General features: G+C 44.2%; 2 protein-coding genes across 3 annotated transcripts; one reads left to right on the top strand and one right to left on the bottom strand.

Moving 5' to 3' along the window:
* Positions 1-10,796: 10,796 nt before the first annotated feature.
* Positions 10,797-14,069, bottom strand: LOC101774391 (activating signal cointegrator 1). The gene is made up of 4 exons (XM_004956746.4): positions 13,853-14,069; positions 11,992-12,624; positions 11,486-11,584; positions 10,797-11,367 (listed from the first exon to the last, which is right to left on the bottom strand). The coding sequence occupies exons 1-4, from the start codon at positions 14,012-14,014 to the stop codon at positions 11,017-11,019; spliced, it is 1,245 nt and encodes a 414-aa protein (XP_004956803.1). The 5' UTR covers positions 14,015-14,069; the 3' UTR covers positions 10,797-11,016.
* Positions 14,070-14,168: 99 nt separating this feature from the next.
* Positions 14,169-17,762, top strand: LOC101774793. 2 transcript variants are annotated; one of them, XM_004956747.2, is made up of 10 exons: positions 14,169-14,517; positions 14,792-14,880; positions 15,001-15,108; positions 15,247-15,329; positions 15,606-15,739; positions 15,979-16,028; positions 16,126-16,218; positions 16,346-16,437; positions 17,087-17,193; positions 17,418-17,762. In XM_004956747.2, exons 1-10 carry the CDS (start codon positions 14,251-14,253, stop codon positions 17,457-17,459), a joined length of 1,065 nt encoding a protein of 354 aa, XP_004956804.1. In that variant the 5' UTR covers positions 14,169-14,250; the 3' UTR covers positions 17,460-17,762. The 2 variants fall into 2 exon arrangements, with proteins under 2 accessions (XP_004956804.1, XP_004956805.1); XM_004956748.2 differs by lacking the exon at positions 15,001-15,108 and having other exon boundaries at positions 14,170-14,517.
* The last annotated feature ends 8,671 nt before the right edge of the window (positions 17,763-26,433 follow it).

Consider the following 26,433-nt stretch of genomic DNA (forward strand, 5'->3'; position numbering starts at 1 on the left):
AAGGAAGGGGAGTGCACAACCGGACTCCCCTGCCACACGTCGGCAACAACCGCCGCAACGGTGATGGTATTGGCCACAGTTGCAGCGACCGCAGATTGCTTGTTTGCTCGGACTGCGCAAGGATTTATGGTTTCTATCAAGTGCAGGACCAGATGACCTGGTGCCTAAGTTTTTCGTCAAATCAGGCCATGTTTAGTTACCTCCCAACTCCCAACTTTGACACTATGCAAAAAGAAGATTCCCCATCACATCAAACTTGTGGTACATGCATGGAGTACTAAATGTAGACGAAATTAAAAACTAATTGTACAGTTTTGTTGTACTTTGCGAGACGAATCTTTTAAGCCTAATTAGTCAATATTTGGACAATAATTCACAAATACAAACGAAACGTTACAGTGTGCTACAGTGCTGGAACAGAAATTTTGCATCTCCCAAATTGGCCAACTAAGGGGCTGTTTGGATATGAGGTGCTAAACTTTAACAGTGTCACATCGGATGTTCGGATGCTAATTAGGAGGACTAAACATGATCTAATTATAAAACTAATTGCAGAACCTTGTGCTAATTCGCGAGACGAATCTATTAAGCCTAATTAATCCATCATTAGCAAATGGTTACTGTAGCACCACATTGTCAAATCATGGACTAATTAGGCTTAATAGATTCGTCTTGCGAATTATACTCCATCTATGCAATTAGTTTTGTAATTAGTTTATATTTAGTACTCCTAATTAGCATCCAAACATCCGATGTGACAGGTGTTAAACTTTAACAGGGTGTTTCCAAACACCCCCTAAACAAGGCCTCATTTGTATTGAGTGTAAAGATGCGTGGGATCTGGATCCTGTGCGGCCCTAATAAATGTCAAAAGGTGAAATTGGCTGCTGTTTGGTGGTGGTCTCACATGTGCCCGCTTACGATTCAAGCAGAGCATGTGCACATGAATACTAACCCTATATCTTTAGACATGTTGGCAATCCTCGCCATTTGGGAGGTCGGGAAAGAGAGGAATAACTGGATTTTCAGCAGGAATTGCCGTCAAACGCAGGCAAGCATTTCCAGCATCCAACAGGTGAAGCGCGCAACTCAGTGCTAGAGCTCTCCTTCCAGCGGTACTGCTTGCTGGCCAGCGCCCAGTTTTGGTTAACTATGACATTTAGTTGTGTTTTACTCCGTACTTACCGGGCCAAGATGCGACTTCACTGTCTTATTCAGCTGCACCTTCTGTAGCCTAACTGTGCAGAATCGTTCTGCAGCAGCAGCACATACGCAAAACTGTGCTGAATAGCATCGGTTCAAGAAAACTTCATCTACAACTAGCAGGGGTGACAAGAGACACATGCACACTTCCAACAAGACCTCGATGAGTATGCAACCAGCATCGGCTCAACCACGACTGAATGCTGTAAACATAGACAAGATAACACTGGCAAAATAACTCGTCATTGCTCCAGCAAGTCGCGGAACTTCCTCACTGTGAGCCGTGACCTTGGAGCTGAGGAGGATCCATTACCATACCACCTCTGCAACTTTAATCCCTTAGAGGTCCTAAAATACGACTCTTCATGATGCTAATCAACCTGGCAGAACACAAAAGGCACATTTCTAAATCTTGTGTAAGCATGCATCATGATCCATATAGTAAGCAAACATAAAGAACAAAGACAATTAGATGTTGAAATCAGCAAAACTGAAACAAATTAATTAATACCAAAAGGAACATAAAAACTGGAAACTCTAATTTAAATTTCCCTATAGTACCGATTTGGAGGATCATCAACCAACAGCAATATGGGGACATACATTTTGGAGGCATGCAGCCGCTACACATGCCCTTCGCTTGGAACCTGAACTTCCTGGTCTTGAGCTTTGAGTTTCTTGAACAGCTTCTTCCAAGGTCTAGGTAAGCAGTGGTATTCATGAAACATGAGTCCCCTTGACCTACAATAAGAGAAAGTGGTCCAATTAGAACATTATTAGAGTTACGCAAACAATGCATGTGATATCTACTAAGGTCCAAGAGCCTACCAACAACGATGGTTGTAAAAGGTGAACAAATGATCTGCAAGCGTGAAGGGCCGCACAGAGGGCCGGATCCTCCTTTTGTAGTCATGGATGATGGAAAACCTCGATAACAGCTCAGACGTGCCGCTGCTGACAGAGTACATAACAACAGGGTAGAGATCTTCAGAGTCGAAGTAAATGGTGTTGTTGGTGATGGAAGGCAGGTTGTTTTGAGACGCTAAGGGCCCCTTTGGAAATGCCAAACCCCGACGGTTTCGGCGTTTTCCTCGGGTTGGAGGCTCGCACGTCCCTCCGGTCACGGGCCAATCAAACCTTGGAAGCTCATTTGCCAGGGAGCTCCACCCTATCCCTTCCTTTTTTGTGGGCCGGCTCCTCCCCACCTCTAGGATCTGGGCGGCTGTTCCTGACTCCCGAGCGCTCGCGTCGCCTCCCCATTGCCCTGCCTCCGTCCAGGCGCCACCACCGCCCATGCCTCCGTCCAGGTACCGTCGTCCCTCCGCCGTCCAGGTGCTATCGCCCCCTCCGTCGTCCCGTCGATACGCCACAGTTGCTCTGTCTCCCTCTCCCTATCAAGGCACCGCCTCTTCGCCTCCGATCTGTGACGACGCCTCCACCTCAGCCACCATCTCTGCATCCACCACGGTAGCGCCATACGTCTTCCTCCTCAGCACGCAAGTTCTCCTCCTCTCCTATTACCTAGGGCTTATACTCCTCTTGCTGATTCGAGTTTTTTTAGATCTTGGTGACTTCAAAGCTGCCAGAGCCAAGATCCACCCCTTGTTCGTCTCTTCACCGAACATTCTTGGTATAGGTAAGCCTCTCCGTGCATCTAGTATGCTAGTAGTGCTCATCATTAGCATGTTATCCACCCCTGTCGATCAGTTTGTACTTGCGTGAAATGTCATGAATGTAAGCAGCTTTCTGAATAAATGGCTTTGCTGAATTACAACTTAATCCACCTTGACTGAATCGTGTGATGTGCCTGTCGTAATTGATTGAAGTATTATGTCATAATCGTGTGTTTACATCCATGGCGCCTCACGGTTGAGTTAAGTGATGTCACTTGAATTGCGAGTTCAGTGTTATCCCTTGAATTTCTATTTTATATGCTCTCTTGAGGCCAATCTTGTGCTGGCTAGTATGATTCTCCAACGTACATCAAGTTGTAAAACTTGAGCATTAGTGGTTGTCATAGCAATAAACTATAAGGGGCAGGTTCATAGCAGTACAATACAGTTCATGTGGCATGTTCTGAATGATCCTCGTTGGCTAGTAGTTGTGTAGAGTGCCCTATCAGCGCTAACTTGCCTGGGTCAGGATGATATGTTCATAAGCTTTCTGTTTGCTATCATAATAAGTCTTGCTCCCCAGATAATTTTAACCATAGATTACTACCATAAGGTTAAAATTCTGTTATGTTTATATATTGTCTTGTTATGTTACATATAGCCTAGGAGTTTGTTCGCTACTTCGGGAACCTCCGGGGTGCCTCTGAGGTAGTCCAACCTTATTTGGGTGTTGTTGGAGGACATGTTGCTTCTGGCTGAATGATTCTTTTCTTTTTTTTGGTTAATTGCTTTTCTTTTTTGGTTAATTGCTGATGAATTCTTAGAAATTAGACATGTAGATGAACATGTGTGATAATTGGAACCAAATTAATTATTGATGCTCTATTAGAAATAGCATCTCTTGCTTCTTTGATGTTAATTTCATCTTATCATGGGATTATTTAGCTCCTGGCTATGCAAGGTAGTGGTGACTGGTTTGTGGCATGATCATCAATGAATTAATAAAATAGTATATTAAGTTTTCATTTATGACTTTTCAATGCTGATTATTGTTTATTGTCTTGTTTCGGAATCAATGAAAAGTGAGGTGTTGAAGAACATGAATAGGAGAAAGAATGTTGGAGGAAGGTTGGTAAGCTTGAAACTAAGCTATTTTTCAGAACATTGTATTTACTTATAGTCTGTATTGCCTGGCTCGTATGCTCGACCAATTTTTGATTATGTTGATATTGTTACACTACCTGATTATTTTTTTCTCCTGCATGTGTATAGCATAGCTATGATTTTCTAAGGTGCTGCTAGCATCATCTTTATGTATAGTTGAGGTCCCTTAGTTCATATTCAGAATTGATTATTAGAACCACCAGTATGCCTTATTTACTAGTTGTTTTGGTTTGTCTTAGTCAAATATAATTAGTTAACTTTACAGGAAACATGCATTTTTATTTCTTAACTAAATTGAACTTTAGTTAACCTTGACAGGATGTATAGTAACTCCTATATTGATACATACAATTGCTTACTGCATTGGTTTTGAAGTGGCTATGTGCAGAGGAAGAAGGAATCATTCCAACATTACAGTTTCCTGGCTGTGCTATGTTTGCGATGTATGTTTAGCATGATGGTGGTGATGGCTGACTATTGTTTATTGTTTTTTTCAGAATCAGTGAACAGTGAAGAACATGAATAGAGAAAGAATGTTGAACGGCAGGTGCTTCGCTTATAAGCTAAATCTCTTATACAATAATTAGATTATGCGGCAACAGCTGAGTTAAAAGCAGAGTTTTGTAGCTAATTAAGTAGATGCTTAAAACATACAAAGAGCATATGTTCTTTTAGTCCAGTTGGATGCAACGTAATATGGTGGTCTAACTACATGTATCATCTGAAGCCCAAGTCCTGGATTGTATCTTATTTATCAAGTTGTTATTTTTTCTGATTTTTCTGAATTTCCTCCTTGATTTTTGGTATTTTTGAGGTATTTTGTGAATTGTGAGCTATTTTTGGTATAGTGTGCATAAGAGACCAGGAGGTCCTCCATTAGAGTTTGACTCCCAAACGGTGACATCGGAAGGGGGACGTTCTCTCCTGGTCTGGGCAGGGATGCGCAGGCCAGGCCTAAGCCTAGGATAATTAAGTGTGGGAGTTGTGCTGCCTAGGTAGGGCTGGCCTGAGCTGCCAAAGTAGCCTTAAGAAGCATCGGTCCCGGCTGAGGAACACAGCTTGGTCACCAAGGCTGCTCACCGGTGTAAGCTCACGGTGCCCGACCGTGTCAACCTCAAACAATGCAAACTGGCAAGGTCGATACCCTCCCTCTGTGAAATTGTCAAAGTGAAAATGGCGGAGGACAAGTATCAGGCGCACGGCGGATTCCACCAGGAAGAACTTGTGTGTCTGAGGGATGCCGAATGTGTTCGGGATATCAGCAACACAAGGTTTCGAGCATTGAGGACACGGCCTTGGAAGGAGATGGCTGAGGCAAGCTCAACGCTGTGGTAGACGATGTACCAGCAGGGGGAGCTATGCTCGGCGACGACCACCCCGGGCACGGTGGGGAACCATGCGACGACGGCGATGGAATCGGCGGATGCCTGGGACGCGCACACGACAGCTCTCATCCCCAGGCGCGGGACAGCTGGTCCTTGACCATGTGGTTGAAGATGGCGGCGATCGGTGGTAGGTCGACGGCGGCGCGGATGAAGGGGTGCAGGACGCGGACGGTGGTGGTTTCCTTGTTGATCAGGATGAGGAGGCCGTCCGTGAAGCCGACGATGCGGTGGCCGCGGAGCTCCGGCAGGCGGACGCGGAGGCGTCCACCGGTAGCGGCGTGGAAGAAGGCGACCTCGAACGCGTTCGCCGGGCGCACGCCGTCGCCGTCGCAGAGCGCGACCCAGCCGCGTGGGTGGAGGCAGGGGTCCCGGAGGGTGGGGTCGCGCGGGCTGGGCGCCGACGCGCGCCAGCGCGCGCGCACGACGCGGAAGGAGATGTAGTCCACCACGTCGACGGCCAGTAACCGTGCCGCGACGAGGTTCAGTAGGTCGGGGAGGAGAGAAGCCCAGTTCCTCCCCTCCTCCTCCATCGCCACCGCCGGACGCTTTCGCTTCGCCATAGAGGAGAGCGTAGAGTGGGGCGGCGGGTTGTGAGTTTGTGACTCCGGCAGCGCGGCAATTATAGATTTCCATTTGGCACTAACACTACGGGCCGGCCCGAGCACGACACGAAGAAGCACGGCCCGAAAACGGCCCGGCCCGTGAACCATCGTGCCAGTGCCAGGCCCGGCACGGCGTTAGTGCCGTGTCTGGGCCGCCAATTCGGCCCGTAGTGCCGGCACGGGCACGGCATGCTTAATGGGCCGGCCCGCTTAAGGCACGGCCAAACGGCTATCAGCCGTCGGATCCGCCGCCCCCACTCCATCCGACCGTTGGATCCGACCGTTGGCGGGGGCGCGTATATAAGCCGAGGCCAACGGCGCGCGACGCGGCGACGGTAACCCTAGCTCATTTGCGCCGCTCCTCTCTCTCTCTTCGCTCGCTCTCCTCTCTCTCCGACTCTCCGGCTCTCTCACTCTCTGCCTCCCTCCCCGGATCCCCTCCCTTCTGCCCTTCTCCTCCCCCTCCGGTGGCCTCCGGCCTCCGCCGGCACTTGCACACGGCACGGCCATGTATACTCCTATCACCTATGGCTATTCTTGATCTCGCATTCTCGCTTCGCGTTGTCCTTCTCGTCATCTCCGTGTCGGCCTCGCCAGGTCTTGGCCCCGCGTCGATCTCGCCGGATCCGCATTAGAACTCGCCGGATCCGTAGTCGGTCTCGCTGGATCTGTGCTTCGTCAACGTCGCCGGCGACTCCGGTGCTCCGGCTATCAAGGTAGGAAACCCTAACCCTAACCCTAACCCTTGCTCAATCGACCCCTTATCCCTAACCGGCTAATCCTAACTCTTCTTTTTGTGTAGCCGTTGAGGAACCGGGGCGCGGGCGTGTGACGATGGCCGGATCCGACGACGGCGAGACGGTTCAGGGTGGGTCAAACCAAGAGAGACGGCTTTGCGGGTTGGCCGGAGATGATGACGAGGATGACATGCGCGAGGATGCCACCGAGCTCTTCGGCCGTGTGGCTCAACCTCCCATCATCCTTGAGCCATGCGATGACCAAGCAGTGGACGGGGACGGGGAAGAGAACAACGGTAAGCGCTCACGCCCCTCTACCTCGGCCGTGTGGCTTGATTTCAAGAAGATATTCAAAATGGTGAACGGTAAGAAGGTAAGGTATGGAGCTAAATGCATCCATTGCTCTAAAGAGTACTCTGGGCGCTCTAGTGGTGGCACTGGTCACCTCACCCGCCATAGGGATAGATGCCCTAGAAGGTGTGAGAAAACTCACATGTCTCAGTCACAAATCTCTTTTAATCCTGATGGTAGTATTCGTAATTGGGAGTACTATCCTATAGTTGCCCGTACTCAACTTGTTAGACTGCTTGCTAGGCTTGATGTTCCTGTCTCTTTGGGTGAATCTTATGCATTTGAAGATTACATTAGAACTGCTCATAATCCTAAATTTGTTGCAGTATCTAGGCAAACCACCACTAGAGACCTGCTAAAATACTTCAATGATTGCAAGGCTAAGCTTGTTGAGATTGTGAAATCTGCTGGTGTTAATTGTGTGTGTCTAACCTCTGATATTTGGTCTGGTAATGCCAAAGAGGACTACCTCAGTGTTGTTGCTCACTACATAAACTCTGATTGGCAACTAGAGAAGAGAGTGCTTGGTCTTAGGCTGATTGATTGTTCACACAATGGTCAAAATATTGCTGATCGTGTTGCATCTGTGCTTGATGACTATTGTTTGACTGAAAAAGTTTTTGCTGTTACTTTGGACAATGCATCATCTAATGTTTCAGCCATGCAAAAGCTTAGACCTGTTCTTTCTAAATATCTTGGTATTGAAGTTGTGGATGATGATAGGGATGACAATGCACATTCAATTAATTCTTTGTTCTTGCATCAGCGTTGTGCATGCCATATTATCAATCTGATTGTTAAGGAGGCTCTAACTGCTCTTAAGCCATTGATTGAGAAGTTTAGAATTGCAATATCTTTCTTAAACTCATCTAATCAGAGAATTGCTGCATATAAAAGTTATTGCATTGCCACTGGTGTTAGGCCTAGAAAGTTTCAGCTAGACATGGAAGTTAGGTGGAATTCTACATATCTAATGCTTAAGCATTTGTTTCCTCATAAGGTCCCATTCACAACTTTCATAGTTGCTCAATATCCTAGGGTTGAAGGTGATCAGTTGCTTTTATCTGATGATAATTGGGCTATGGCAGAAAAAGTGCTAAGATTTCTTGAACTTTTTTATGATGCTACAGTTACATTGTCTGGTGTGTACTATCCTACATCTCCACTTATGATTCATTATCTTGTTAAGATTGCTATGCACTTAAAGAATTATGCTAATGATACTCACATCAGACATGTGGTTCAACCTATGATAGACAAGTATAACAAATACTGGAGGGACATACCTTTGCTTTATTCTTTTGCATTCATCCTGGACCCTAGAGCTAAAATGAAAGGTTTCAATAGAGTGCTCAGGAGGTTGGGTACCCTTACCAGTACAGATTACAGTGCTTACCAGGTTAGCACTAGAGCTCGACTTACTGATGTCTACAACAAGTATGAGGAGAAATATGGAGGTGTTAGGTTGAGGAGGACTGTACCTCCTAACCTATCTGGTAAGAAAAGGTCTGCTTGGGATGAAATTTATGATGACGATGATGTTGGTTCTGCTGGTGGCATGCATTCTCTAGTTGCTACTCTAAGCATGGCTAGAGATACATCTGCAACTGCCCTTTTGCATGCTGCCAGTTCTTCAGGTGGTAATGTTTCTGAACTTGTTTCTTACTTGGACTGTGACACAGTGAATCATTTAGATGATGATTTTAACATCTTGAACTGGTGGCATCAACACAAACTCACATATCCAGTGTTGTCAACCATGGCTAAGGATATATTAACAGTTCCTGTTTCAACCATATCTTCAGAATCCACTTTTAGTATGACTGGCAGGATCATCGAGGAGCGGCGGAGGAAGCTAAAGCCTGACATGGTGGAGATGCTCACCTGCATCAAAGACTGGGAGGCTGCAAAAGCAAGGCTGCAACACATGGTGGAGGACAAGGAACTTGAAGAAGCTTTTGAAGAACTTTATCTTGATTAGTTATCATTTATGTAATGGGACTGTAATATTAAGTACTGGACTCATGGACTGTGATGAACTTTATAATTGGAGCTGGGCTGTACTCTTTTTTCCTGTCTAGGGTTTCTCACAAGGGTGAGTTTTACCTAGATAGGTTTTTAATGAGGCAGCCATTGCACTAAAGCTCCCAATAAAATGTTATTTTGTTATCTCTATGACTGTGTGACTGGGTTGTGACTTGTGACTTTGTTACAAATTTGTGAATACAACAAGATAAGTTCTCCACTACTTGTGAATCTTAATAGTTTTGGATTGTGCTTGTAATTCTGTGTAAAAAGAGTGGTATTGTGGACTTGTGGTAGGCACACTTAGTGCCAGGGCCGGCACGGGCACTGCAGTGCCGCCGTGCCCTGTGGCCCGGCACGGCACGCTAACTGCCTGTTAGTGCCGTGCCTGTGCCGACAGTTAGGCACGGCGGCACTACACGGCACGTCACGGTTAAGTACTCGTGCCAGATAGTGCCGTGCCATATAGTGCCGTGCCAGATAGTGCTCGTGCCAGTGCCGTGCCGGGCGGCCCGGCTGGCCAACTATAGCGGCAATCCAACGGAAAAGTTTATTGTCCGTCCATAAAAAAAAATCTATTTTACTTTTCTCATCTATTTACTTTGTCCACTTAACCTTATAAATAAAATTTAGGCTCACTTTGCTCCCCAAACTATTTTATTTGTCTAATCTACCCATAATTAGATTCTTTTTTTATCTTCGTGTACAAATTGAATTTTAATTTTAGATTTTGTCAATTGACTTTATAACATGATTCTCTATGTTATAAAAATACATTATAATTTTATCATAATTTTTTTTCTACAATTTTACATATCTAAAATCAATTTCATATTAAATATTCCTAACATATGAAAATAACCATGAAAAATTTTTAACCATAAAGCATCAGCGCACTCAAAATTTAACTCATACACAATAAAAAAATAGAAATTTAATTAAGGGTAGATTGGACTAGTTTTAGAGGAGTAAAATGAATCAAAACTTTGTTCAAGGGTGACTAGTTTTAGGGGAGTAAAATGAATCAAAACTTTATTCAAGAGTTAAGCAGATGGGAGTAAAATGGACTTTTTCTTTAATCCAACACCAGCCGATCGACACAGGCCCACGGCCCACGAGACCTTCCACGCGCGTCCAGCAACAAACGGGAGCAAAAGAAGGCCCAATATGACCCAGCCACGCGGACAGGCTCAGTGGACAGAAAAGGCCAGCGTAGCTTCACTTTTTCTTCCATTTTTTCGGTTTCTATTCCCTTTTCTTCTGGAGCGTCTCCAACAGCGTGAGTTAGCAACCATTACGAAGAAGAGAACATAGCATTAAGTATTATGCTGCGAGAGAGAAATACATCAGAAAACGTTCGAGACTATCTTTTACCTCTACACTAGTCTCTTTTCTCAATGTTTCACAAGTAAAATATTAATTCAGCTAGCTCTAAGCCAGATTATTGGAGACGGCCTTAGAAAATGCCTTCAGTATTGTGTCCTGAAGCTAGGCGCGGAGCCTATCTTGTCGAAGATAAATAGGATTTGCCACGCCTCACTCGACAGGGAACTCGCCTATCGGGCCGGCCTGAGAGATCACGAAAAAGAGGCACCCATTGCACGAGTGAAATTCGTGACATATTACCTATTAACCATGACGCTACAAATGTCATTAAAATATTTTCCAACATAAACCAACTTTCTCCCCCACGCACCACTCACTAGGAGCTAGAAATTGCCTAGCATAAGCCTTATACATCAAATTCCATGGACAAAAAGCTGAACTGACGCCTGAGGGCAATGTGAAATGACAAAAGGTGCTATCCTCTCACATTTGCATTTTGCTGGGAATTAGGTCCAAAAGGTATACGTGCATGAGTTGGATGGGGAACATGACGATATTACAGGCTGTTTTGTGATTTTTTTTTACAGCATCATGATTCACATGTAAAATCTCAATCAAAATCTTGGGAGCATTCGACGTCGTTCCCTTCGCGTGCCTGACCAAAGGAACTGTAAGCCAAGTGATCACCTTTCTTCACCTTGCCACTCAGAATGCTCTGCAGGTCCTTGTCATCATGCTGCAGCCTGCCGGTTACCTCCAGGCACAGACCATTCTTGGCAAGTCTCTTACTCTGTCTTGCTCGGTCAGTTTTGGGCTTCACTGGACCTGTTTCGATGAACACAGGTTGCTCTCTGATTGAGGGGTTGGGCTGTATGCGGTGGCTCTGATCCTTCTCTTCAGGTGGTCTCATGATTGGGTGCTCTGTCTCCAGCTCAGTGGCTCCATCCTTGTTCATAATCACCTGCAGAAAACACTTGTGAAATTATGTCTATGTCCAACTGTTCCGCTGAAGCTTCTAGACTTCAACCAAGCATAGACGAGCTGCTGTCCAGCAGGAATGCAAGAAAGTAAGTAATTACCTTACGGCCCACCAAATCAAATGTAACAACCACTTTCCCCTTCTGGTTTTCAGCTGCTTCCTGAGCTTCCTCTTGCTGCTTCTGTAGGACTGACTTTTCCTAGAGTGTAAAAAATAGGTAACTAAGTTAGCATCATTGGAAGCAGTTCAATTTGGATATGCCCATCTTAAGATATCTATACATAACCTCTTCATATCATCCATGAGGTTACGTGTTCTTAAAAATTCATATGATGTTAGAGATGATAATTATGAGTTCATTACAGAAACAGAATCAGCTCCGCAAAACTAATTTAAATTTCCTAAAAGGAATACTCAGCCATAATAAATCCTATACTAAAAATTAATTCACATATCAGGATCAGATGCATTTTGCGCAATAGATCAAGCTCTCAGTATGAATATCCGTGGCTGTTAAGGTTTAGCATGGACACAAGCATAGGTCAATGGATGGAACAGTATCAAAATATGAGCATGTATGAACCATAAGGATCAAATGTACTTTACCTTTGACGAGAGCCAACTGTTTCCTTCCATTTCAAAATAGTCACTTTGGTCATCATAAACTTTAGTCCTTGCAGCAGCGTTCCTGTCATAGTCAACAAGCCTCTTTGCATATGCTTCAGCTGCAGCTTCTGCTTCTGAAAGAGGTAGTCCAACATCACTTAAACCTGCATATGTACTACCTTCCTTCAAGACCAGTGCACCACAGAAGCTACAGGGTCCCTCGCCCTCTTGTTCACACACAATCTTGCCACATGATAAGCAGTTGCTAACAAGGTTATGCTGCCGTGCTTGGCATGAACAAGGTTTCCCCTGCTTGAAGACAATGGAACCCTTTGCTGCTTCAGCGAGGGAAATGGCCTTTGCTGCTTTCTTTTTTGGACCTCTCTTGGAAGCAAGTCGGGATTCTCCAGTTTCTGGTTGACTCTTGGAACTCTGATTAGAAGAAGATGCGGCATCTTTTTGTATGCGTGTTTGTTTCTTTGTCTGTGCAGTCGGTGCATCAGCTGATGGCTTAACATAAGGCTGAAGGTTAGATGATTGCGAGCTTTCAGTTCCATTTGAGGAACCAATGTGACCCCTCCTTCGCAAGTACTCCTGAATAATGTCCTGAGCAGCTTCTTTTCCAATAAAATTCTGTGCCATTAAAAAGTGCAAACCATGATAAATATTTATGTCAACTAAGGTACAGTGGTTTCAACATTTGTCCATAATGTGGTTATGATACTAATGGTGTGAAAACAAGTGGTATGAAGCACATAAACCAAAACAAAATGAAGTAATGGAACTAGAGATTTCTCATAATGCAAAGTGCCCAACTGAGAAAAGAAGTTTCCAGCAAAAAAAGGAAAGAAAAGAAAGATGCTAAGGGCACACTAGTTCAATTAACATGGCCTAATGGGAATTTAGGCTGAGTTTATGTAGTTCACCTTTCAGCTTTGAGATAAACAGGAAGAGATACATAAGGTTACAAAAATTCAAACTGTTGCAACTTACAAGGCAACAGTTTTGCAAGAAAAGTAACATGTTTTCATCATATGCACTAACACATGAGACCTTGATTTTGATGGAATAATACACATGTTCGATAAAACAAGAGACAAACATGATTTTGCATCGACAACAAGAGAAGGCAATTGAAAATTGCAGTGGAAAGAGTAATATGCCAGCCTTAAAGAAACCAGATGGCTTATTTGATAAAGATCCTGCAGATCCATTGAACCAAATTCAAATTGAGTAGCAAAACCATGTTACTCCATCATGTTGTGCCACAGACACTAACATCACTGTAAGAACATACAAAATAAATTAATAATCTTCAGCTCAATCATGCTGGACACTAACGGACCCAAGCATTTAGGATGCGGCAAACATGCAGACACACATCTAAGCAATAGATTTGACATTCAATCACACTTGCAATACTTAATCAGGTTATACTCCAATGCCATTCACGATGAAACAATTCATCAAAGCACTTAACAAGTCAACAAGACTCCCAGTAGCATGAAGCGTCTTCTAAGCTAGTAGCCGAGGCACTTGGATCATTCATCTCCTCTCCTTGCAACGAAATCCCACAGAAATCCAAACCCCAACAGCACGGCAATTTGGTAGCGACGCACAGCAGCAAACACCCATACAATCAGAACAGGCCGGCGATCGTGTTATTAAGAACTGACAATTTTCACCGAAATCAAATCTCGCAGACCCTAATCCGATAATAACACACTGGCCGGCGATCAGATCAAGCCGCCGCGCCAGGCGCGAGCGCACAAGATAAACTCCGATCAGAATCTGAAGGGCCACTGCAGAGTAAGCGCTCAATACACGCGTCATTCTAAGGGATGGGCACTGGCGCACGAACCTCGAGGTAGCTGGCGGCGTCGGGGGGAGACGCGAGCTCGCAGAAGGAGACGAGGCTCGAGACGAGGTCAGCATCGAAATCCAGCTCGCTCCCCTTACGCTCCCGAAGCTCCTGTAGGGCGCCCTTCAGCCACTCGCCGGACGTGCTCGCCGACGTCGCCATCGCCGCCGCCGCCAACACAAACGCCGGTACAGGAAGAAGAGGGTATGACTTTTTCGCGATTCGGACCCTCGACTTATAGGATATTTCAGTAATACGCCTACCCGTACAAATTTTGTTTAGTTTTTGCCTTGGATTATACGTCATTTTCAAAAGACCCCTCATCTTATCCCCGCGACGCCGCGATACGCCGATACTTCACCGCGAGGCTTCACCATCGTGGGCAGAGAGCGAAAGGCATGTTTCCGATGGCATCCTCCTCATCGTCGTCGCCGCCGCTCTCGCTTCTCCTTATCCGGGCGCTCCCGTCCAAACCCCTCCTCCTCTCGAGGCACAGGAAGCCATTTCCCTATCCAAAATCTGGCCGCATAGCAGTTGCACGAGCACAGCAGCGGTTACTGCGGTTGCCGGAGACCGGCCGGTGGGGGAGGAGCTGGAGGAGGGGCGGAGGCTTCCCGTGTTTCTCGTATAATGCCAACAACGAAAGCCCCCCTCCTTCGGATAAGGTGATGCTCAGCCGTATCATTTCTTGATAACCTCCTGACCTGAATACAAAAGTGCAGCTCTGAAGAATTTAGCTTCCGCCTTCCGGTAATAGCAACGAAAATATATTGTTTAGCAGAATGTACCAGAATGAACTGTCAGGAATACATAACTGCAGCGTGCTTAGTTAAATCTTGGATAATTCCGGAGCTCATTTGCATTGTGGCTATTCCTTATTTTCATGATGTTTTTTCCGTGACTGGTGTGGAGCTTGTGACATTATCTGGACCTATGCAGAGTTCAGACAACTGGCGAATCCTTCAGCGGTGGGATGTGCCATGGGAGTGGCAAACTGTTGTGCTCAGCATGGTAGGCTGTGGGGTAAGGTAAGCCATGACCTTTATGCACCAGATATTATTTCTTTTTGTTATTTACAGTGAGGTTAGCATGTTTGATTGTACAATATGAGTTCATTAAATATAGCATTCTGAGTGTTCTTTAGACAGCTTTGTTTTAACAGGATTGGTTGAGCAATCCGCTTTGCAATATGTGGGGTTTAAAGCTCTGGAGGCAACTATAGATGAGAAGGCAGAAATATTGTTTCTTGGGCAACTGTAGGATATGATTTTCTATTCTTATGTGCACAAGACCTTTCAATTCCCTTTGCTTATAAGCTGATTACGTTCCACCAATAAATGAGCAACACAAATTGCCAAAAGATTAACATTTTCGTTTTGTACTGTTCTGTGCAGTAGCGTGACAGTAGTTGTGCTTGGCGTTATATTTGGCATCACCAATACTTTTCGACCATTCCCAGATGATGTATTTCGTTATGGTCAGGACTCAATCTTGTAATCTTGGTCACTCAATAAATTTATTATGCAAGTATTAAAGCATTTTTCTCATGAAAGCTATTTTGTCAAGTGAGAAGTGTTGTGTGATATTTTGATGAAACATAAGTTACCATGTAAATGATAATTAACAGTCTAGATTTATCCTCTTTTTCATGCGTGCTGCTTCTCAAAGTTAATTTGTGATGAACGTTTCTTTGCAACAATTTTTTGTCAAAGGAAAAACGTATAAATATATGCAGGAATTTCCTAACTTTCAGATATTAAAGAACCATTCAAGCTGAAGAATGGATGGCTTTTGTGGGCTGGAGTTGGCCTTTTTGGAGCAATAATTTCTATTGGTTTAACCGGAGCTGCTATGACTTATCTGAATGGTGAACCTCCTGAGAGAGAGGTCAGATAAATATATGCTTTAGCAACTAGACCTTTCCTGTTCACTATCACACGTTTGTTATTATTTATCAACTTTCTTTGTCACCTCATTCCCATTCAAAACTTGTTCTTAATTCAATGTGTTTCAGCATAAATATGTTTATATTTTGACTGCTGAGCACATGTAGAGCAGTAACCTATGCCAAGTGTTTCTTGTAATTTGCTGAATACTTACAAAATTGTTTCTTTTCATTGGCTCAGACTGATTCGCTAGTTCTTTTGTTGCCCCTGATTGGCTCATCCACTACCAGGTAATCATCTATCTTGCTTTTGTATTTTAGTGAGTTCCTGCCTCTAATCGGGCAACCTAAACTTGATCTTGTTTCCAACTTTCTGTTGTGTTGCTAGCACTGCCTTTTTGGTGGGAATTACTGGAGTTTTAGCACCACTTCTGGAGGAGACTTTGTTTCGAGGATTTCTAATGGTGTCCTTGACTAAGTGGTAAAATTCCAAATCTTGTTTTCTCTTTGTCGTAGCATTTTTTTCTCCTTCTTGCATGTAGAAAGTTGGTGCATTACAACTCGCAATTTTTCATGTTGAGATATTCAACAGTTTTCTCTGGGTACAGGTTTCCGACTCCAGTTTGTGTACTTGTCAGTGCTGCTGTATTTGCCCTTGCTCATCTGACTCCTGGACAATTTCCACAGCTGTTTATACTTGGTAATTCTCTGTTCAGATTTTACTAAAATAGAAAATGATACGAATGACAAACATATTAGTTGGTAACCAATTTGGACATATCCTGCATTGGCTTGTTACATCATTGTTGCCATTTCGCGATATGTCATATCTATGGATTTTTCTTGGATGAAAAAAGTTAATATTTGGTTTAGGATACATGGCAGCCACAGCTGCAAACTGTGGGAAAAAACACAACAGGCAGGCACAGTATGCAACACCTAAATACGATTAAATCACATCCACAACCATACACAATCACAACCATTGGCATATTCAACCATTGCCAATTACAGGAATTGGTAATTTGTTCGTATAAGTTTTGGCATGCCATCGTTTGTGCGGCATGTCATATTTATGGCCTGTATTTGGAAGAAAGGAATTAAAAACTGGCTGCACGGATGTCTGAGATGTGAGAGCCATAGCTGCAAATCGTAGCCAAACACACAACCGGCAGGCACAATATGAAACACCTAAATGAGTTTAGATCCGATGACTACAACTATGCACAGTCACAACTATTGGCATATACATTAGTTGTTAATACTGGAGTTGCTAATTTGTTTGAATGTTTTTTTTTTGCTTTTTGGCCCGCCATTGTTATTTAGCAACCTTGTTCATTGTTCTGCAGGTGTTGCACTGGGGTTTTCGTATGCTCAAACCCGCAATCTTCTAACTCCTATCACAATACACGCATTTTGGAACTCGGGAGTAATATTACTGCTCACCTTTCTTCAGGTATGCCTCGTCGTCTGTATCAGGCTACCAGTCAGTAAACTCTTTATTGGTGAACATTCTCGAAATCATAAGTTAGCTATCATGCATAGAATTGCACAAGAGTAGGAACAGCCATTTTTCTGTTACCAAAATATCTTTCTATTTGTTCTTTTAAGTGGGAGTGCTCTGGCACATTATGGGGTGTAAGAGGTACGCAATTGACAGTGTTTTTTCTACTGCATCAGCTGCAAGGATATGACATCAAGGAGCTGTTGGGGGCATCGTGAAGGTTTGGACAAACCAGCCTGGTTTTGTGCATAAGGTGATATGAAGCTCTGTTGGGCGTGTGCTCTGGCATACCTGATGTGAGCAAAACCACGTGGAAAGAAATATGGGCGTGCAACTGCAAGTTAGCTGTTCAGTGTAATAGGTGGTTGCGTTTCCGGAAGTTTTACGGGACATCACTACTGTGTAAAGCAGTTTATATATAGTACGCATGGCAGATGACCTTAATGCAAGAACTGCAGAAACACCTGTCAAAAATAATTAACGCATGAAATGCAGACGAATTTACGCCCTCGTTCATCTCATGAGTTGTCCCTTTTGAATGTATATCCAGCCAGGCGTTGCGCTTGGGAGTAGAGGGCGGCACAGCTTATGCCTACCAAAAATAAGATCAATACATCTGAATATGAACTCCATCCAGTGTGATTCAAATGGGGATCTGAATCTTATCCATCGGGCGACATGATAACCGTGGCACATTTGACTTGCACATCTAAATTGTTTCTTAGAGTTCCATGCCGACATAGGCGACCTTGCTCTTTCCTGTCATCAAGAATATGATGGTTATATCGAAGTACTACTACTACTACTTATTTCCTTTATCTAAAAAAAAAATCAAAGTACTACTAGATCTAGATCTACTAAGAGTCTATGAGGTTTTTGACTATCTGTTATATTTAAGGGAAATCAATTTTCTGAGTCCGTAGATAGTTATAAAAGACCTTGAAATTATAATACGGCATGCACAAATTGCGCTCAATTTGAGAAATTTATTCCAAACAGTGTCCACCACCACTGCCCACTAGCAATTAATGTCCTTTAATTTGTCCAGTTCTTGGCTGACATGCGCCAATGCACACCTGGAGTGTTAGGCCTGCCACTGGGTATCCATACCCTCCTCAAATCGACACCCACTTCAAATGTGGAGGGTATGGGTAGAAAGTTATATACCCATTAGAAATAGGAAGGTACAATTAATCAATTGGATATGCATGTATATATATATATATATATATATATATATATATATATATATATGTAGCACAAAGTTAATTATCCATTGAATATGGGTGGGATTGAGGAGGATAAGAAGTGGATAATAATTATTTGGATTTAAGTGTGAATAAGAATGAGTTTGCCCGTACCTTACCCTCCCAGTGGCAGGCCTATGGAGCACCGCGTAGAAGAATTGGATGTGTGCTCTCCTGCTGGTCACTTGATGTCTTGATGGTATGGCGTGAGCGAGCCAAATGGCAGAGTGTTCTGTGTTCCGCACGAGGGACAACCACGAGCTCTTCGTGTACATCAGGAATGAAGCAAGGCTCTGGAAACAAGCCGTCGCAAGTCGCATGCTGCCTTTCAACAGCTGCGTGGTAGTCCTTTATCAAAAAAAAAAAAAAAAAAAAAAAAGCTGCGTGGTAGAAGTATGTCACAGCCTTGACACAGTTGATGTTCTCTTTCTTTGTGTGTAAATTAGCCTTGGCCTTTAGCACCGGTCTTAAAAACACCATGTAATGTAATCTAACGTGAGTTTCTTTGTACCCACCGCCTAAAAATAGAGTGCCCCTTTAACGTATATATGCACAAACACCAATTTGCGTACCAATTTGTGAGGATAAATCCTGGTGAATGCGTTATTAAATGTTTTAGTAGCATTAGTTCTACTAGATTTGTGACATGTGCTGAGAGATAAATAGCAGGTTGCCGACGGGGCCTTTTCTTATTTGTGCACCTAATCTGATTTTCGTCGTCGGTGAATAGTTGGTAGGGAATTCGTCTTCACTCACAGGAAATGATCCAATCACACGCGTACGCATTGTCAGCCATTCGGAGGAGAAAAATGCTAATGATTGAATCCCGTCGTCCACTTAAAAAGTCCAGTCAGTAAATGTTCTGAATCTAGTAGTAGCTCACTTAACAATCAACGGTACGGATTTGTTTCAAGGAAATACCTTCAAAGAACCCCTTACAAAGCAGATTAGAGTATACCATCATAGACCACACATGTAATCTTTTTTACATGATAACAAGGGTAATCGATCTTTATTCATCGGTCGACAAGACTTTGGAACGAAATACAACGGGTACTTGTACAAAGACGAGGTATATAAATACTCAAGATGTCATGGACCACTTTACCCCTCAATTTAGCAACACGATGGAAGCAAAAACAAACCACAACGACACTACAACAACGAAACACAAAGGAGCCCCCTGCGCATGTGTCTGGTCTGACCGTCTGGGAGACCGGGACCTTTCAATCAGCTAATTTCTTCATGCGTTCAAGCAGTGGGAGCAATCTGGAGTGCAAGGCAAGGAGTTCCAAGGGTCGCCGCATGATGTGAGGTCAGTCGAACAACCTGCCCAGCATACAAGGCACCTGTCCCTGTTAGATGCAGCTGCAATCCACGAGCATCCGCCTGCTGCCGAGCCCTTGTAGTTGAAGGAGTCGCCTGTCGGCGGCGGCCGCGGGCGCAGCCATCAGCAGCTGCCCGGCGACCAGGGCCAGCATGAGAACGGCGGCCGTCTTCAGAGCGGCGCTGCGGCTAGAGGAAGCATCCATGGTCCTCCTGGTGTTTCTTGGGGAGCTAGAGATGGAGCGAGAAGAGGACTGGCTGTTTAGCTTTAATTTGCAAGAAGAGCTGTGTGGAGGCTGCCTCCATCCGACGGATCGCTCATTGCCCATGGTCTCGCACGCGCTCTCGGCTCCCACATACAGCCTCGGCTCGGCTCCCATCCCTCCCAGTCCCAGGTCCCAGCCCCAGCCCTACGTAATCTCGGCTCCAGGAATTGAAACAAAAAGAGGCAGACCATATCTTCGCCTTGCACACGTGCGTCTCATCCGCGGCTGCGATCCCATCGTGACTCGATCTTCTTTCGCCGCATACCGGTACCAGGCCTTCCGGCGCCGCCTCCATGGAAATCGCACACGCCATGGTTGGAGGTCAGGAGTTGCTATGACAGGAGGAGGCGGCCGGGAGTCATCCATGGTTGCTAAGCTGTTAAAGATGCCACTTTGCAGCATTCTTTTGTTATTTGCCTTGGATTTTTGTTATGGTGTAATAATGAATTTTTACTTGCATTATGTTGCATCTGACTCAGACATTAACTTGTCACTCTTCATATTACCCATAATTTGGAATTCTATTGTGCATTGTTTCTTCAGTTTGCAGCAAACTGTGGATAAACAAAACACGATGGGAAAGACAGATTTAGCATGCCAATAACTGTGAAAACATCCCACATCGATGATTATATAATACATCAATTTCCTTCAATTTGTAAAAGATCTCAAATGACAATCATATTACAACTTACAAATCAGCTACCTACTATCACAATTTGATCTGCCATCCGTCCACAATTTGGTCAATGCACAATGTTCAGGCAATTTACAATATACAATCATAAACACAATTTTATCCTATCAGGATTCGTCTTGCTTTCATTTTCAAGTGCTATCAAATAACTAGGAGAAATCGAGGGATATTCTCACGCTGCTCTATCTATCCACAGCTTGTGCCGGAAGCCAGCAGCTTCTCAGCAAATCCTTCCATCCCAAATTGTAAGTCATTCCAAGAATCTTGGAGAGTCAAAGCATCTCAAGTTTGACCAAAATTATAGAAAAAACTATAAAGATTTATGACATCAAATAGGTATACTATAAAAATATAATTGATGAAGAATCTAATGATACTTAGATGACATCATAAATGTTATTATATTATCATATAAATTTGGTCAAACTTGAGATACTTTGACTCTCCAGGATTCTTGGAATGACTTACAACATGGGATGGATAAGTAGGTTCGTCAACTGTGTCTCTCCTTTCACCTCCAAAGTGTACCTACATATAGAAAAAAGATACACCAATCTAGTTAAGGGGCAATTTAGTTACAAAATAGCAAGGGAATTGTTAATGTATGTGGTATGTGGTTACCAATTAAGGTAAGGTGGTGTGAGTGCTGACTTCCGAAACCAAGAAAGCATATCAGGCACTTATTCGTTTAACCTCAATAAGCTAAGAGAAGCTAAGAGGTTAAGGGGCACGAGCGGCTCTCCATCCCTCGCCGCCACCGGCCGCGCCCCACTCTCTACCCCGCCTTACCCTCTACCCCGCCTCGCTGCTGCCCGAGTGGGCTGCTGGAAGCCCGGCGGCCGCAAGGACGGCAGCGGCGAGGACCTCCGCCTCCTCCTCCTCTTCTCTCACATTGCAGATCTGGTGCAAGGACGACGCGGGGTCGGGCTCCCCGGCAGGCGGCCGAACGCGGCGGCGGCAGCGCCGGTCAGATCCTCGACGGGCGGTTGCCGACGAGGTGGTGGCGGCGCGGGTCTCCCCGGCGGGTGGCCAGCGGCGGTGCGGGTCAGGTCTTCCCGCGGCCGCCCGTGGCATGGCCCGGACGGCGTCCCCAGCGGCCACACGTGGGCGACACGACCTGCGATGGCGGCAGTCCGCGGCAGCTGTGCATACGCCGGCGGCCGGACCTTCCTCCCCACGGGCCGGATGGCATCCCGGCGATGGCGCATGGGTGAGACGGTATGCGGCGCGGTAGCCCGCCGCGCGTACACCGGTGATCGGACCTCTCCCCATGGCCCGGATCTGCGTGCTCTACTGGCCCTGTGGGCTCACCGGCAGCCAGGTCGCCTCCTTATCGGCCGGATGCCTCCCCAGCCAGGAGACGCCTATGGCCGCCTCCGGGCCTCCGGCACGTCCTTGATACCTCTTTCGCGCTGTGAGGCGGGAGCTTGACAGAATTCTTGTTGTGGTAATGATATGGTCGTGCAGAAGCTATAGGTGAAAGCTTTACCCGACTGTTGTGTCAGTGTCAGCAACGACGGCATCGTTGGGTGTCGTTTTCCTCCTTTGAGGTGTTTGTTGTGATGTTTTGTGCAAGGTCGGCGGTCTTCTAGGTGAAAACCTTACTCCGGCTCACCGGATGGGTGGCGACGGCGTTTTCGATGTCGTGTCCTTCTTGAAGGCGTCGTCTTGGAAGATCTTTTTACCTGACATTCATTATCTAAGGTGGAGTCTGTTGTGCGAGTAATAGAAGACAAGTATTCCAATTCGAACATTAAGTTTCTAAGCAAACAAAAGATGTGATGGATTGGTGCTGCATAAAGACAACGCAAGTTTGAAGCATCGACAAAGAAGAAGAATGAAGCTGAGTCTTCTAATTTTTTCTTTGCCTTAGAAATTTCTTTCTTGTGTTTTGAGCTCTTTGAGCTCTTCATTGTTAAGGATTAGAGTCTAATAACTCTCTGTAAGCTTTGGCTATATATATCCACCATGTGGATATAGAAGGTCAAATTTTTATCCTTAATCTAAAAAGCTGAGGTTAAGCATTCCTCTTCGTTGGAGGAACGAACTGATTAGAGTCAACCATGCACAGCACCTAACTTTGATCTCCGGCCAGATATAAAATACTACAGAAAAAATGAAAAAAAATCCTGTTAATCAATACATGGTGGCGTGGGTGTTTCTCCTTCCACTTCCGATGTTACTACATACAGAAAAAAGATTCACAATATTATTTGTCTTGAAAAGAAAGGCAAAATGTACTAGCAAGATTTAGTCTTGAAAAGAAAGGCAAAATGTACTAGCAAGATTTATACGACGGGCAGCCCAATCCAGCACGATTTATAGAGACCAGCCCGAGATAGCCTGTTAACCTCACCTTCCCCTGACTCTCAAATGGTTAATCACTTTCCCCTGAATCCACGAATCCACGAGTTCTTAATGTTATAATATTGATTCGCTTTGTATACCGAATTGTTCAACAATAAAAATAATTTGCTCGTAATGTTATAATATTTGTTCAGGATGTTATAATATTTAGTCGCCATATAAACTCAATTATTCATCTGTAATAATAACTAGTTTGCATGTGATTCTAGTTTTTTAGATTGATTTATTCTAAATTATTTGTTTGATTTTGTAGATTAAGTTGTTCAGTGATGTGGATTTATTTATTCATGATGATTCAGTTTCTTTTTTCTCATACACAATCAAATGTTCGTGATGTTCAATATTTTTGTTCACATCGTACCATTTTTTGTTCATCATGTTTAATTTTTTGTTCGCAGGAAATAGTAATTTGTTCGTGGTGTCCAAGTATTTGTTCATATTAGTTACAACTAATTAATCCGAACTAATTAATCCGTATGTTAAAAAATATTTTTTAAAAAATATTATCCAAACATATTCAAGTGGGGTCTTATTTTGAAGATCTCATCGTAATAAACATAATGATGTAACTAAAATTTAATTTGGATGTTCGGTTTGGAAGTTATAATTTTTTAGTTTTTAGATTTATATGTATGTGGGTCACATCATCATTTTTTTCTTTTTTTTGCATGCTCTTTCCACTATTTCTTGCATGCACGGTGCAATTTATTTCCACTAATTGTTGCATACATCAGGAAGGTCATTCACCACCACGTGATTAATTAAGTGGGCACATACTCCTTTAGATGCTAATTATTGGGCTGAAAGTGGACCGCTAATCCATGCGCGCGCACGTGGTGGACGGAACGTATAGAAAGCGATAAGTGCAGGATTATTAACTTCGATGATATATAATCACGCCTGGGGGTCCAACAATCACGACGACGGCGGAAACAACAACCGCAGGGCATGTCACGCGGTCAAGCAGCGGGAGCAACTTGGTGGATCGCAAGAAATGGGGTCGAGAGTGCATGGTGAGGGGCCGGCGGCCAAACAGTCTTGCACGCATGCAATGCACCTGTCCCTTTTAGAAGCGAAACTGCACTGGTCGGTCTGGAGGATCCGCCTGTTGCCTAGCCCTTGAAGTTTGAGGCGTCGCCTGTCGGCGGCGGCCGCAGGCGCAGCCATCAGCAGCTGCCCCTGCCCGGCGAGCAGGGCCAGCATGAAAACGGCGGCCGTCTTCCGCGCGGCACTGCGGCTAGAGGCGGCAGCCATGCTCCTCCTGGTGTTTCTTGGGGAGCTAGAGATTGATGGAGCGGGAAGAGGATTGCTGGAAGCTGAAGCTCCACTACGTACTGGGCTAGGCTGTTTGGCTTTGCAAGAAGAGCTGTGTGTAGGGTCCTACTTATAGGAATCTCTGAATTGGAAAACTCAATTATATTGCAATCTTCTATGTACACTAGGCTAGCTGTATATGACTGAACGATCATAATGATCCTTGCATATATAGTTGGATTGCTTCAAGTTGATTATTCCTAGCTAGTTCTTTTTAATTGTGCGCACGCGCAGGGGTAGCAGGCATGAACAAGACACAGACCAATCATGCAACGGCCGCGGACTCGGTTTAAAACGAACCTTGTTTCGTATTAGTATAAGTTTAGACGGATCATAGCTATACCTTTATCCGGGTGCTCCGATACAGATACATACTTGCACGAATGCTCGCGTATCAGATATTGATACTCCTTCAATATTTATGGTTTACCGAGATCTTCGGAGAATCAGATTAAACTTTATCTGCGCTGCAAGGGAATCGTGATCGTATAACTTGTATAAGGCCCCGTTTTCTTCCACTGACTTATTTTTAGCACCCGTCACATCGAATGTTTAGATACTAATTAGGATTATTAAACGTAGACTATTTACAAAACCCATTACATAAGACGAATCTAAACGGCGAGACGAATCTATTAAGCCTAATTAGTCCATGATTTGACAATGTGTTGCTACAGTAAATATTTGCTAATGATGGATTAATTAGACTTAATTAGGCTTAATAGATTCGTCTCGCCGTTTAGCCTCCACTTATGTAATTGGTTTTGTAAATAGTCTACGTTTAATACTCCTAATTAGTATCTAAACATTCGATGTGACACGTGCTAAAAATAAGACAGTGGAAGAAAACGCCCCCTAAGTTGCAGAGAAAAAACACACGACTAGATCTAACATTATGCTGATTGACAGCCCAGTAGGGAATTGTTAAATTTTCAGCCCCTTTTGGGCCGCAAGAGCCTCCTGGTGCCTCGTGATGGCCCAACCACGGCCTAGCAAACATCTTTCTTGTTCCCTCACACACACATAAAAGGCAAACTTGGTTCCAACATTTACTATTTTTCTCCTTGGATCTTCGATGTGAATGGAAGAGCTGCGAATATTGCATCAGGAATTCAGGATACGTTGAATCTTCTTGATACATGATTGATCTGCACTTTGGCTTGGTGTCCTATCTAGTAACTTCGTTCAAGGATCAGATGAAGTTAACGGCTCCAATTATATTATCGGGAGGTTAGGTGTTGCTTTCCGACCAGTCCATTTCCATCGCTGTAACAGTCATGACAAACGCAAGCAGAGCGGCTGTGAATGGTGCAATGTAAAGTTGGTAAGTGTAAATGGACAAAGAAATGATAGGGAAGTATGAAGCCTTCCTTGTAGGGCGGACTAGGTGGTAATCGTTCAGATGAAACCTTGGGGTTCTTGAGATCACTCTACTCAGGATCTTTCTTTTGTAGGTTTCGCTGACTGCATGCAAAATTAAAGAAGTTGTACATAAGTTGCAGTTGCTGGTGAATGTAATACAAGGATCTATCTTAGTTATTATTAAGCTTTCCGGTGTAAACAAGATGGAAGCGGCACGTTTCATTAGAGGTATATATGATTCAGAAAAGGTTAAAACCAATATGATGTCAAGATACTATAGAACAGCTGATGAAAGAGAAGATGGAAGGTTTCTACAATGTTTCATGTAGGACTAAGTCATGAAATTTAGTATTAAATAAGATTTGAGAGTGTACTCTTACGAATTAGAACGAGCAATGAACTAGCCTAGCCTATCATTAGCATTAAACCAAAATGTATGAACAAATTGAGCTTGATTCTACGCCAACTAGAGGTAAAACTAAAATGACAGAATTACAGGCTTACAATATAGTATAGTAGTAGTTCTCAAATGCACTTTTGCTCGCCATTGAGCCCTAAAAAACTAGTTCAAAATAAGATACCGTGAGATTTGAAGTAGTACACGACGACAGCA

Source organism: Setaria italica, chromosome II (assembly GCF_000263155.2).
Source record: "Setaria italica strain Yugu1 chromosome II, Setaria_italica_v2.0, whole genome shotgun sequence".
NCBI classification, from domain to species: domain Eukaryota; kingdom Viridiplantae; phylum Streptophyta; class Magnoliopsida; order Poales; family Poaceae; genus Setaria; species Setaria italica.

What these genes read in the sequence shown, in the direction of transcription:
- LOC101774391 (XM_004956746.4), bottom strand. Translation starts at nt 14,014, where the DNA reads ATGGCGACGTCGGCGAGCACGTCCGGCGAGTGGCTGAAGGGCGCCCTA. An exon ending in ACGCCGCCAGCTACCTCGAG is followed by an intron (nt 12,625 to 13,852) that starts GTTCGTGCGCCA and finishes TTAATGGCACAG; the next exon opens with AATTTTATTGGAAAAGAAGC. An exon ending in ACAGTTGGCTCTCGTCAAAG is followed by an intron (nt 11,585 to 11,991) that starts GTAAAGTACATT and finishes TTTACACTCTAG; the next exon opens with GAAAAGTCAGTCCTACAGAA.
- LOC101774793 (XM_004956747.2), top strand. Translation starts at nt 14,251, where the DNA reads ATGTTTCCGATGGCATCCTCCTCATCGTCGTCGCCGCCGCTCTCGCTT. An exon ending in GCCCCCCTCCTTCGGATAAG is followed by an intron (nt 14,518 to 14,791) that starts GTGATGCTCAGC and finishes GGACCTATGCAG; the next exon opens with AGTTCAGACAACTGGCGAAT. An exon ending in TACTGCTCACCTTTCTTCAG is followed by an intron (nt 17,194 to 17,417) that starts GTATGCCTCGTC and finishes CTACTGCATCAG; the next exon opens with CTGCAAGGATATGACATCAA.